General features: G+C 41.0%; 1 protein-coding gene across 1 annotated transcript in view; it reads right to left on the reverse strand.

Annotated features, from left to right (window-relative positions):
* Positions 1–13,533, reverse strand: part of RELN (reelin) — a 293,911-nt gene that overhangs the window by 209,642 nt on the left and 70,736 nt on the right. Inside the window, exon 3 of the mRNA XM_072867100.1 lies at positions 1,093–1,228. Within this exon, the coding sequence (XP_072723201.1) occupies positions 1,093–1,228 (136 nt within the window). The remainder of the gene's footprint in view (positions 1–1,092; positions 1,229–13,533) is intronic.

Here is a 13,533-nt window from a genome sequence, read left to right on the forward strand (position 1 = left end):
TAGGCCAAAAATGTGCATTATGTAGGAAAAGGGGAATATCAAAGATGCAGATCAGTCAATCAACAGGTACTGTGTTCACAATCAGCAACTTATGTTCTCAAAGAAGTCAGTCACTCACTTCTTACTTTTTACAACAAGTTAAGAGGTAAAACAACTTGATTATGTGGGGCACTTACCTGCAGCTTCCCAGTATAGATAGAAAGGGAATAATATTCAGAGGAAAACTTGTTTTGGCAAACAGGACAGTCACAGGAACACAGAAAAGGTCTCACACTGAAATGTTGCAGCAGTTCACTTATCTAATTAGGGAGCAGCCTGGCGTTTTTTCTGTGAATGGGTCAAACTTGCAATATTTTCTACTTTCAATTCCACTCTAGGTGTATTTTCTCTCTCAAATCTGATCTACCAAAATTTTGGGACAAATAATTAGAAATTACTTTAAGGTAAAATACAGCAATATATTCTAATAATTTATGTTGAGCTGTGTATTTTGTTAGTGCTTTATATGGTACTAAATAATCAAATGATGTCTTTGGTCTTTAAAAGAAGTTACCAAAAAACCTGTAAGAATAACCTCTTGGGTTTTTCCAGGTTGTAAACTAGCTGAATTAAGCAGAAGTTAAAAGTGTTTATTATTAGGAACAGTAAATACTTGAGTATGACTACTCTTGAATAGTTGTATTTTATGGTGATGCTAACAATCTGAATAATAAGTCTGTGCGATGTTCTAACTTATTAAATGAAACATAAAAAGTTAGGTCAATGGAAATGTGCTGTATACTGAAAGGATTGATGATATGATTAATTACTAAGAGGAATACATTTCTACTGAAATGCTAGGCTTGATACACTTGTACATTATTTCTCTGATGGCATGCTACGTTACAAAACTATCTCCTTACATGCTTTGAAATATAAAGTCCTAATATGCACAGAAACTCATCTGCCAGGAATAACTCAATATTCTTCTTATTGAAGTCTACACTTTGCAGGACTGACTCCTTGGTCCATAAGGTCCTAGTGCAAGCAGGTTAGATCATTTCATTATCTCCAAAGTGATTAGCTTCTCATAGGCATTGCGTGTATACGTACATGAAGTTGACACAGCCTGTCCCCGCAGGTGGAGCAATCCACACAAAACTGAGGTTTGTAGTCGGGAGATGGCTCACATGTGACGCAACCACGCTGCACATAAACTGGTTTCCAAACTGGTGGTCAGACATAATTCCTACGAGAAAGATGGGGAAGATAAATAGTAACACATGTTAATGGCTCACTGCAAGGTGCTAACAGACGGAGAAATACCTCTGCCATGTGTTTCATCACAGCAACACAGAGTGAAAAAAACCCAAGAATATGCCATTGAGTAATTAGAATTAATGCCAATGAAAACATTGGAGCTGACCTCTGCTTGAGCCAAGGCTGACTTCATATTTACTACAAGGCTCCATGTATTTACTGCTGTCATTCTTCATCAGACCAATACCAGAGGAATTATTTGCATTTTTAAAGGAGGAGCTGGATCGCAGCTGCTGTAAATCAGTGTTATTCCATTACCTGATTTACACCCATTACAGAGCTAAAAGAAAATAAAACCTGAAGGAAAAATGCTGTGCTTTAATAAGCAAAATGAAGCTTTTAGAGAAAGGTGTTATCTTTTAGTAGACAGGCACATCCACTTGGAAAAAAGCAGATGAGCTTTGGATTCATGAACTCTTCTTCTGATCTGAAATAAAAGCAGCAACCTTCAGTGGTTTTACCAGTATACATTCCTTTGATTTTTTTTTGAATCAGCCTCTAATACATGGATGAATGTAAATGTCATCTATTAATCCCTCCCTCTGGAATTCACTGCAGTTCATAATTAGACAAAAGAACTGTATTTTTTAACAAAAAAACAATATCAGACAGCAATCTTCTCCCCTATAACAGCCCCTCCATAGTTTCCTACAAATTAGCGCAAACTTGGTTGTTTGTTTAACATCCTTAGGCTTAAAGTAAGGCAATCTTACTTGAGTGGATTACTACAGCTTTAATCCTAGTACATTAAACAGTAAATGTTGAAACTATTCTTTTGAATGTACTTATCAGAAGGAAATGCCTTGTTCCAGGTTACTTCAAATATTGAACCTTCAGTTCAGAAAATAGTGACATGGGCTGAAACATTGCTAATAGGATCAAAAGGAAAAGGAAACGGTAGCAGGTACCTCCATGCTCAACAAGGTCACTGTTAGCTGTTAGGTGATATTATCTCAGAAAGTTTACAGTGGTTGGTATTTCTTCTATTTACTTGTTGCAATTCAAACAACAACAGAGAAATAAAACCTATCTCTGCCTCTCAGAATCCTCTACAACTGTTTTTGATGGCAATCCTTCTGAAATGTGAACCCAGCAATTTCTCTTAACCCCCAGAGGTGGAAGGAGTTTGCAAGCCAGAGATTTCCACCAAGGAGGGGGACGAATCCTTTCTGACACAAACACGCTGCTCCACCTGGTGCCTCTCCAGGGACTGCCATGCCAGCAGCATGGCGCAGGGAGGGGGGCCATCTCACAAGCAAACCATTTAGCAGTTTATAGATCGAAAGCAACATCTGAAATCCCATTCAGGTACTGGTGAGAATCACAGACTATAGCTCAGGGTTATATAAGTTACTTATCCCGAGGGCTATTAAATTCTAAACCAGCTTCCATTTTTGGGATGGAAATGACAGGATGCAGCGGGTGATGGCAGTGATGCCTGTATCTTTTACAAATGACCACAACCTTCTCGCTCAGGGTTTTTCAGTTAATTCCCCACAGAAACATACACATGAGGTTTTCCATCATTCACACAGTTGCACCTTTCGGCTCAAATCCCCAAGTGATGCTAAAGCCCGTTGGGTCAGGATGGCTACAGAGAATGCTCAAGGCTCCCCTGGGTGGACCCTCTTTTCTGGAGAGCAGTAGCAGGGAAATCCAGGGAGATGGTATTTTACTGACTCTTGTTTATTGCAAGACACTAGATGCCGATGAGGTTTGGCCATCTCTTGCCACACTGTACTGCCATTTTAAGTCTTTATTTGCCTTCCTTGGCTAATTGGGAGGGGTGGCATTAACATCCTCAAAGAAACCCACTTGACTGATGCTCAGGCTCGCTGCCCTGGTCTCACGGCTGAAGACTATCCAGTGGTGCCCTGCTGAGACAGATGTGTCCAAAAATATGCCCAGAGAGGTCCTTCACAGGGCGAGTGCTATTTAGACAACTGCTTTGCTTTGCTGAGGGTGAAAGGTGGTAACTCTGCTTCTTTCCCAAAGCTGTGGGTCTTGTCCCTCTCTCTTTGAAGTTTGTGCTAAAGCCAGTGACTTCAGTGATGTGGGGAAGGGGCCCCTGGGACTGATGCAGAGCACCAGCTCTCATCTATCATCATCTCTGGCTGCACAATGGGAAACCAAGCTACAGACTTTATCAGGTTAATTAAATAACAGACGCTGTCAGGGGCGAAACAAGAACAGCCCTTCAGTTTGAAGAATCCCCCCTTCTCCAGAGCCAGCGAAATACAAGGGAGGACAAAGACTGCCCTACCACATCCCCCAGCCAGGGGACAGGCACACCAGCTTGGGAAATGTGACCGCTTCCCTCCTTGGCAGCAACTTGTGAGTTAATGAATTCCCTAGGTTTCAGGCAGTAGACTGCAAAAATGTGTCTAATACATCAAACACATACAACATCTGCGGAGAATTTCTTTTTCCTTTGATTTACAGTTTAAAAAAAGAACAACTTTGCAGTGACTAGAATAAATTCTGAACAATGAAAAAAAACAGCTCATTCAATTTTTTGCAGGAAAAAAGTCAATGAATTGACAGAGAATGTTAAAAATTCCAATTTTATCATTTTATCACCATTTTATCTTTATATTTTATTAATAATGTATTGTGATAATTTTTTACAACAAAAACAACCACTCCTCCTCTGCTGGACCTTTACTGGGTACATCAACTCCATTTGGAGCTCAGATTCTTCAGAACATTTCACAATAATTAAGTACTGAAACTTCAGTGAGTAACGAAGTGATATTAAAAAAAACCTCTTTGATGCTTAAACGCCAAAGTTTCCTACTGAAAAGGTGAACATAAAAATCATTAAAATGTTAAAAAAGGAGCAATGCAATTGATACTAAGAACTCATTAAATTAAGGATAAAGAATGTTATTTCTCCCTATTGCTTCCAGTCTTTTTGCAGCCTCCTGCTATGGAAGGCAACTCCTCCCTTCTCCACCATCTCCTCTCCAACCTGGCAAGCTGCTTGCCAGACTGAATGTTTGCCCCATAACAAATCAAAGGACAAATGTGAAACAGCGTTCTGCTGCAAAAAATAAAATGAATACAAGAGAGGCCTGATTATATAGCAGCTCTCAGAACAAAACTGCATTCTGTATGTACCTCAGATAGCTTCAAAGACAGAGCATGCCTTCGTTTAAGGTGCTTGGCTCAGGTCAACATTGTTCTACAGGCATCCCCTCTCACTTCCTGTTGACCAGTGCAACGACATACATTCAAGTCCAGTGTTTATAAAAGTAATAATCTTCAGGTAAAATTTTAAGGTCTGCCTGTATGAAACTCTATACACACTTTTGCAAATAATCAAGTGTTTCCATGTGACTTACTGAATACTGAAATGTTCAAAGGTTTGTGACAGCTGCACATCCACAGCTCTAAAATGTGCTACGTGCAAAGATGCCGTTAGCATCTCTCTGAACTCCTTTTCCCTTGTTTTTTACAGCGTGCACTCATCATACTGACGTGTTTCAGACATATACACTTTCTAGATTCTCTGTCCCCTAAAATTTCTGAGGCTTTAGGAGTCTCAGCATAATCATTCAAATCCCAGACGTGCTTTGTACCTGCCAACAGCACTGCTAGGAGAGGAACTAGACATGCTCAGTCCCTCTCAAGATTTAACTCAGCAGCTGTTGTTATTGTGTAAACTTTTAAAAATGTGCTTAGCCCTATTCAGTGCACTACCTATGGTCACTGAATCAAAGAACTTCTGTGTGAGGAGGTAGATTTCAAGAGATAGATTAAATACAAGAAATCCAGGGATAGAGAAAAATTATTGAATGGAAAATCTTAGGTGAAGTCAGATGACAAATACATAGCTTCAATCTTTACATGTGGAAAATTATTTTATTGATAATCAGAATCACTAGTAGGGGTGTAGAAGCTAATGCAGAGAAATATTTTGCCTCTTTTATATGGAGGTATACAGGAAGGTGAGCAAGATGTGAAGATGCTGGTCCATAAATGGCCAAGGGCAAGTGCAGTTCCTGAACTTCTTATAACTTTCACCTTGTTGTGTAGCTTCTCCAAAAGGAAAAGCTATGGAGGATAGGAACTATTCTCCCAGCTGGGCCCCTGGAAGCCAAAAGATGATCTTTTCTACTGGCAGAGCTTGGGAAGCATCAATGCTGCAGATAAATGCAGTAAGATTCACATCATTTTCTGCTTTCTAAGTCTGAGAAATGTGGATCTGTAATAGTCCTGAGTCACATGTGGTAACTATGTAATGTTACTTATTACAACATGACGTATCCTCCTTATGTATCCTCCTTAGAAAACAGTTTCCTAAACCAGAAATTTATACGAGGAGCTCATCTGCATGTCAAGGTCCTTGGTAAATCCTTCATCGAGGCTAAGTCTCAATAGACTTTCCAACACTGACCCAGATGGTAGGTAGTCTACCATTTCCTATTTATCATATGAATTGAGTGTGATATTAAAGGAGAGGGTAATGTTAAATACAGGTGTAAAATGAATGACCACATTTTCATTTTGCTGCCTCTAAACTGGTTATCTGCTACATGCTTCCATTTTCAAAGTTATGCATGAGTGTCAGCAAAATGCCAAACATAAAATATTGATGAAATACCAAGAAAATAAGCTGTAAGTAACCAAATCACTCCGGGATCTTTGGGAAAGTAATCATTCCTGATTAGTAGATAATAAATTTAAGTCAGAAACAGACACCTTCAAATTAGATTTTGCATTATGTAAAAATGAAGTACCTAGTCCAAGGAACAGAGCTGGGGACCTATGTTCTCTACCCAGGCTCTAACATCTCGAAGGGTGACCCACAAACCCACAAGCTAAGCATAGTTCTGGCTGGTGTTACGAAGCAGGGAGCGATGCAAACGGGACTGTGCCAGAATACACCTCCCGTGCTGAATCCCATGCTAAACTGGCCGAACCAGGGCCTGCAGCTTGCTTCTCCCATGCAGCACCAGGGACTTGTTCTGAGAGGCGATGTAGGACAACTCATTTTTTTCAACATGGAGAGATGCTGATAGCCACATTTTTTATAATAAACTATCATTTAAAGCAATCACTTTGGCAGAGATCTTATGGCCATAGTCTCTTCTTCCCAGAAGCACATCCTCTCTATGAAGTTGAAGATTAATTGTATATAGAGGTCCCCCCACTCTCCTGTTGCGTATAAGACTGCACCACTCAGATGCAAGAGTGCTGGGACAAGTGATGTAGCTTGGTGGCTACTAACAAGGAGCCTGGCTTTTTAGTAAAGTCCCTGTAGGACAGGTCTCCAGGACCACCGCAGAACCAGGGTTCTCCTGCAAGTTAAGGGAAAGCCACGTGCCTCTCCACATCATCTGAGGAGCAACAGAGTCCGCGGCACAGTTGGGCAGGTAGCTGGCAAGACCTGAATTCACAGAAATCCAAGTGCCGGCCCTAAGAAAGTTTTTAGGCTAAAATCTACTCACTGAATGTATATAGATACCGAGTGCATTTTACAGCTGCTGGAGCTGCAGCTTTCAGGCCACATTTTCAGAGCTAGGCACCTCCCTTTGTCCTAGGTCTCTTTGGATGTTTAAAGGACCTTTTTGATCCTTACCTGTAAACACATGTAAAAATGAAATACGTGTTTTCCTTGAATGCTATAGTGTGTGAAATGATAGTTTATTTTTAGTTACTGGAAGAATGTTTGAGCAACATCCTTAAACTGTTATGAACCCCTTTCAGGACTCTGAAATGTAAGTCTTAAAATTCGGTGAACAACTAGTGATAGGAAGAAAATCAAGTTTCTTTCCGTTTGTCATCTTTTTTTTAAAAAAAATATATATGTTTAAGAAAAACATCAGTAGCCTGTGTTAAAAAGGACTGTTGGGAGTAAAGAAATATCTGGAGTTGGTAACTATAATATCTAAAACATGAACACAAATGTACAATTGTGAGGTCATGCAGTTTCTACTCAAGCAAGTAGCCAGTTAAAGGGAACTGCATTACCCATGCAAGTTCCTTTCAAAGTGAGTAAAGGTGCAGAATCTGGCCCTAAGTGAACTGCACCCACCTAGCTAAAATATGCTGTTGCTGATTGATTTGGGGGGGATGATTTCATTCTGCTTCACAGGAAAAACACATCTTGTTTGATAGAACATAACAGACTGCTAAAGCACTTGGTGGCCTTGTGATCAATTAAGGGTCAGGATGGTTTGATAAATTATTAAATAGTATGAAGAAAGAAAAGACCAGCAACTTTCAGATACATTCTTCCACCCAGCAATATATTACCTTTATCTTTCTTGAAGTCATGTGTTTGTTTCACTATGATTATTACTGCTTCATTATTTAATAATAGATCCTTTCAGCATATGCAATGTTGGGGAAAATACCATCCACAGGCTAATAAGAACTATAGAAAAAGAATGGATAAGTGTATAACAACTTAATACAGTCTGTCACTAAAATCCATAACTCCTTTTGTGGTCAGGAGCCAACTAGAGCCTGAATACAGCAATCTCATTCCTGTCGGGGTACCGCTGTGCTGAAGTGACTCAGACTTGGGACAAGAAGTATGGGGTTTATAACCTTTTGCTACATATATAAAATTTAAATGTGTTTTCTTTATAGTTCTGAGAACAACAACTTATTGCAAGTTCACATTTGAATTACATTCACAATTTGGGATCCAGGTATGAAGCAGATCAGGTTAGGGCATTTAGGTGCTAACAAGAGCAGTGCTTTATGTTCACATTTCTTTAATACTTACTGAAGCAAGCACTTCACTAGAAACACAGGTTTGCAGGAATTAACCCCTAATGTACAGATTGATGAAAATTTGCTCTGAAAGAGGGAATATTTTTTTGCTTAATCTCTCTTTTAATGTTCTACTTTTAAGGGATGGTTAATCAAAACTTTTGAGCAGCCTTTTGTTAGAATCCACTTAGGGGTATAATTTCATCTCAGGGATTTATGAGTGCCAGTCTCATTAAACCTAACGGGAGTTACACATATGGAAATTGTGGTGCACGGGGAGGAGAATATCCCCTTTCATTTGCATAATTCCCCAAGACACTGAATGAGCCCCTTGTGTAATGTGCGATATGGCTGTGTGAGTCAGGGGGATGGGGGTGGTGAGACTCTGGTCTGCAGCAAGTTGGTGGCTTTGGGGTGGCCATCGTCAAGAAGGATAAGAGGACAATTTACAGCTGAAGTCTAAGTGCTCCATAGAGAGCAACACAGTACTTAGTGCTCCAAGGCAAGTAGATTTAGTAACAGTAAACAGGGACCAGCAGTAATATAAATAGAAAATGCTAATAAGCTACTGTGTTGCTGAAATATCGAAGAAGAAAAATATCTCTTTTCAAAGGCTTGAGCCAAAATCTATTTTAAATGTTTTCCTAACAGCCCCAGCATGTTTTATAATAGCAACTTTTATATTTTTCTTTATAGAAACCTGTTAGGCTGATACCTTCATTCTGTACTAGCTTTTCATAGGTCTGTTTTAGCAATGTATTCCAGTTTACTCTCTTGCAGAAAAGCAGCTGTCCCTGGTTTGCATTCACTTACTTTTTTTTTTTACTGTTATTGTATTTGCCTGATGAGTGTCTCATCCATATGAGCAACTCTTGTACAACTTCCCCAAAATATTGCATTATTCTGGATCCTTCCACTTCACAAACCTTAATATGTGTCCCAGGAGCCAAACATCAGACACACCGCTTGCTAGGTTTGTACCAGCGACAAATGTGACAAAGGACCACCCTGTTACCATGCCAGACATCTGCTCCCACCAGATTCATTCTCAGGGCCAGCAGTAATCACATCCTTCTCCTTACGGCAGTGACAATTCACCAAGGAAGCACTGGAGCCCCTGGAATTGCCCCAAATTTGCTTTGGTAGAGGTGAAACTGCAAACCAGCAACCTTAACTGACAAAACCATACTGACCTGCTTACTTTAACAGAGCCGTGAACCAACCAAACCTCCTTCCTTACCCGCGCAACTAACATCAAATGAAACATTGCTGTGCAAGAACTAGAAAACAACTACATAGCCCAATAAAAACGTAACTGCCCAAAACTCATCTATAACACACATACATCCTCATTGGATCTTTAAAGCATCCTTTCCAAGGCAGTAGCTTCCAAAAACATTTTTTTAATTAACTAATCTTCACCCCAGACTCTAGCTGTGCTGGGCTGAGTGGTTTGCATACTGACAACATCCCTTCCCTGGCTATACTGGAGCTGGTGACACGTCCCAATACCCTGTTTGCTCTTCTGTAGCCTCGTATGACTAATTGGGATAATGGCTTCAAGGCTTTCCCTACAAAACCCTAAGTCTCTCTTTAATTTGTTTTAAATGAACTTAATGGTTTCTGGCAGCATTCTGCCTTGTAACACGTTTCCTCTATTTTGATCCTTCTCCCGCAGACATATTTTGCATTTGCCCGCATTGCTGTCACTGCCTCAGTCACTGAAGGACGCACTCAGCGCCTGGTATCTTCTTTGCACTGTTCTGTCCCTAACTACACTTGCACTGTCCCTAACTACACTTTATATCTCTGTTATCGACATTATTGGTGAACTCTGATGTTTTAAAATTGATAGTTTTCTCCAAAGCAAATTCAGTCAGTCAAACCAATCAATAAGGATAACTATATAATGAAACCAGAGGGACTTCCATGGAAAGCTTTTTCCAGATGGAGTATTTATCATTTACAGACATCTCTTCCTGGTTTTGAGTGATGTTGTTATGCAAGTTATTCTGTCCTATTGCCCAATTCCTTATCTCAGATGACCTGAAAGTCACTGGAAACCATGTGTTGTGTACAGAAGCCACGGTGTGTCCCTCACCTGTGCAACATCTGCTGGCTGCAACATCTCCAAAGAACTGGAGAGAGGAGGCAGCTTCTATCCAGAGGAGCAGTCCTGGAGGTGCTCCAGGTTTCCTGATCCCCTCCCCTCCCATGGCTCAGTTTACAGCAGCCTCAGCGATGCCCGTGTTCGGGTGAGCTGTGTCAGGTCTCCTACAGCCCCATGTCCCCTTGCTGGGACACTGGAGTGACCTGCAGCAAGGCCAGTCCCAGAGCCTCTGGGAGATTTTTGGGGCAGAGGTGTCTCATAAAAGCCTTTCCCATCTGCTCAGGAAAGATTGCATGCAGGAGCTTCGCATCTGCAAGGGAACAGCCAGCTCTGGCAATGACAGAATATGATTTTATCTTCATACATTTAAACATGGCCAACCAACATGTGCAATTTGTAAACGCTAGCTACAGTGTCTGTAACACTGTGTTCAGGAGTGAAGACGTTTGCATTTTTTCAGCAGTTTACATCAGTGACACAGGAGCACTGGTTTGCCTTTTTGGGAGTGAAGGAAAGACTTACAAATTCCTCAGGATTCATAAATATAAAAACTAGAACTGTAAGTAAAGCTGCTTAATGGGCACCATGGTCATTCTCAGCCTCTGCAAAGGGATGAAGAGAGCTGAGAAATCACCAAACAAGTTGGTGGGAGAGGTAAGGGAGAAGTGGGGAAGGAAAAATGGTTTTGTGGGTTGAATGGAGGCATTTCAATTAAAATTATCAATCTCCAGGAGTTCTTTTTTTGAAACTATGCTGAGATTCAACACCACTGGCTAAAACCCGCCAGTATCTCTGTCTGGAACACATTAGTGGTGGAAGGAAGCACAGTCCTGTACACCGCCTGTATGCTCCACAGATGTTCTGATGTATCAGGATAAAACCTGCTGGATTTGCCTCCTCCGTAACCCCAAATCTATTACGTTTACAGCTTTTATAGCGTAGGAGAACCGAACTGGGGATGCTCTGGCTGGCAGGCTCTCTGTGGTGACAATGCTTTAGGCCTGGGCTACAGCATCCCCGTGAGGGTGAATGTGTGCTCAGGCAGGCGCTGGGTACCAACAGCGAGATGGCGGACGGGGGGAGCCCGGCGGTGACAGCCAGTGTGGTTGTGCCAGCGGGCTGAGACCAGCGTCGGCCACCAGCGCCCAACTGACCCCTGCCAGAGTGATACCCTGGCCATGCAGTGCCACCTCGCTGTCACCAGGGAGCTGCACGGGGGGAACAGAGGCATAAGTTTTGATACTCAGGTACTCTGTAAAGCTGGAGTTTGAAAACCAAAGTAGTCCCCTGTTAAACACTTCTCACACTTTCTTTCACCCCCAAAGCGGAATTATCATCTGTGATTTGCAAACTGCTGTGGTATTTTTGGCAAAAAAGAAAAATTCCTTTTCTACAAACACCCAAACAGTTGCTTTAATTCTTTATGCATCTTTAACATCTTTTTTTAATGATTATTACGGGACAAAACAGAAAACTGGAACTTGATCACTGCAAAGTCTGGCAGTTGTTCCCTTTCCCTTGTGAAATGGGCCATAGTTTACTTTGCTTCCTGTTCTATCTTAAATACTGCAATGATCCCACTCTTTGCAACTTCTTGCTGCATCTCCCCCACCAATCAGCAACGGACTGAAATGCTGAGAGTATTTCACTGAGCAGTTACTAAAGAGAAGAGCAGCATGCCCAGCAGTCTGGGTTTCTGCCCACTGAAAGCAGAATGGTACCCATGAAGAAGAAAACTCCTCAGAAAACACATTACAAGCTAACAAACGTGAACAGCAGCAAAACTTTCGGGAAACAAAACCTAAATACAAAACTTCACACACCAAAATAAGCAAGAATAATCGCAGCCAAGAAGCCCAGAGGGAGAGCAAATTATTTTACTCATTCATTTCCATATTACTACTTTTAACTCTAGTGAGAAAAAATCACTCACGAGAAAAAATCTGGTGCAATGCCCCCCAGCCATATGGTATATATTAAGACATACATACCACAGACAGAAAATTGTAACACTGCACTTTTATTTCTATCTGACAACACATACTGTCAGTTGAGAGTCGCAAGAAAGCAGAGAAGAAAGTAATTCTGCATTTCATTCCTTTGCCTGAAACTCACTTCTTCTAGACAAAACATTATCAATCCCAAATATTCAAGAGCACTTCCAGATCAGATATAAGAAAAGCAAATAAAAGCAAGCTACCAAGAACAGTAACTCTCTTGTAAACTATTGGTCAATGTAAACAGTAATTTGGCGGAAAAAGACTGCTGTTATTGAAATCTTTGTCCTCTAAAGAGCACTTTATGACTAAATCTTAAAGGCTAATCTTCTGCAGTCATTTCATGCTCAATATAAGATCTTAAAATATTGTCCTGGGAATGCTGTAATGAAGCTGCTGTTGGGTCGGCGCAGTGGCAGGGCTGAGCCGTATTCCCCAGACCAGTGCACGCTGCTCCATGGACCTGGGCGAGCTGCAGCCCCCTCTGTGGTTGGTGTCCTATGCACTTATGGGAAAAAAAATTAAAACAGAAAACAATATTCACATCTGAAGCCTAGTCAATGTTCATGTGATAGCAGCTAATGCCACAATGTGCGAGAAAATTGTGTGCTACAGAAACAGGGTGCAGGGGCCCTCCACTACATCACCTCCAAACTGACCCATGGCTTTGCTAGAAAGAAGAAAGCGTTATCCAGAGCTATAGCAATGTGAGGAAAAACCCAATATGAGGGCAAAATGATCACCTGTAAGAGGTCTGAGTTGCATTTCAGGATCTGGGACAGAAGTAGGAAAAAATATTTGGGTTCCAGGCTGTGGGGTGAGTGGGAGCAGAACATCCCGGGATGTCCTGCTGCTGCTGCGGGTCTTCAAACTAGATGCTTGAATTTAATCTTAAAACTTGCTTGATTCAGTTCTATGAATGAACACTTAGCTGAAAGCCTGCCTCTCCAAGCAAACAACCCCCACTGTGACTGTAGTAGGATAAATGTTTCAAGATTTTACTGCAGTTTTAAAAAGGGTTTAAAAAATACAATAAGTCAAAGTAACACCCAAGGGACTTACACTAGGGAGCAGCAGTTCCATTAACATATAGAAGGCTAAAAATATGAAGATCAAAACATGGCTCTGCTTTTTGACCTGCTAATCTGCCCTTAACAAGAAAAATATCTCAAAGTGCTGCAGCCCTACAGTGAAGTTCCCCCCATCATTATTGTTTTGCAATACGAGGAAATCGATAGCAAAGTGTGCGTGTCACAAAGGGAGAAATTTGACTTTCCATTTCTAGGTCTCAGCTACATTTTTTCTTGTTCAAGGCAGATTAGCAGTTCAGAAAATAAGCAGGTTTCCTAATTTACATTAATCTCAGCTCTGCCATGTATGCTAATTGAGGTGTTTTCTTGC

This window comes from Ciconia boyciana, chromosome 1 (assembly GCF_034638445.1).
Source record: "Ciconia boyciana chromosome 1, ASM3463844v1, whole genome shotgun sequence".
Lineage (NCBI taxonomy): Eukaryota > Metazoa > Chordata > Aves > Ciconiiformes > Ciconiidae > Ciconia > Ciconia boyciana.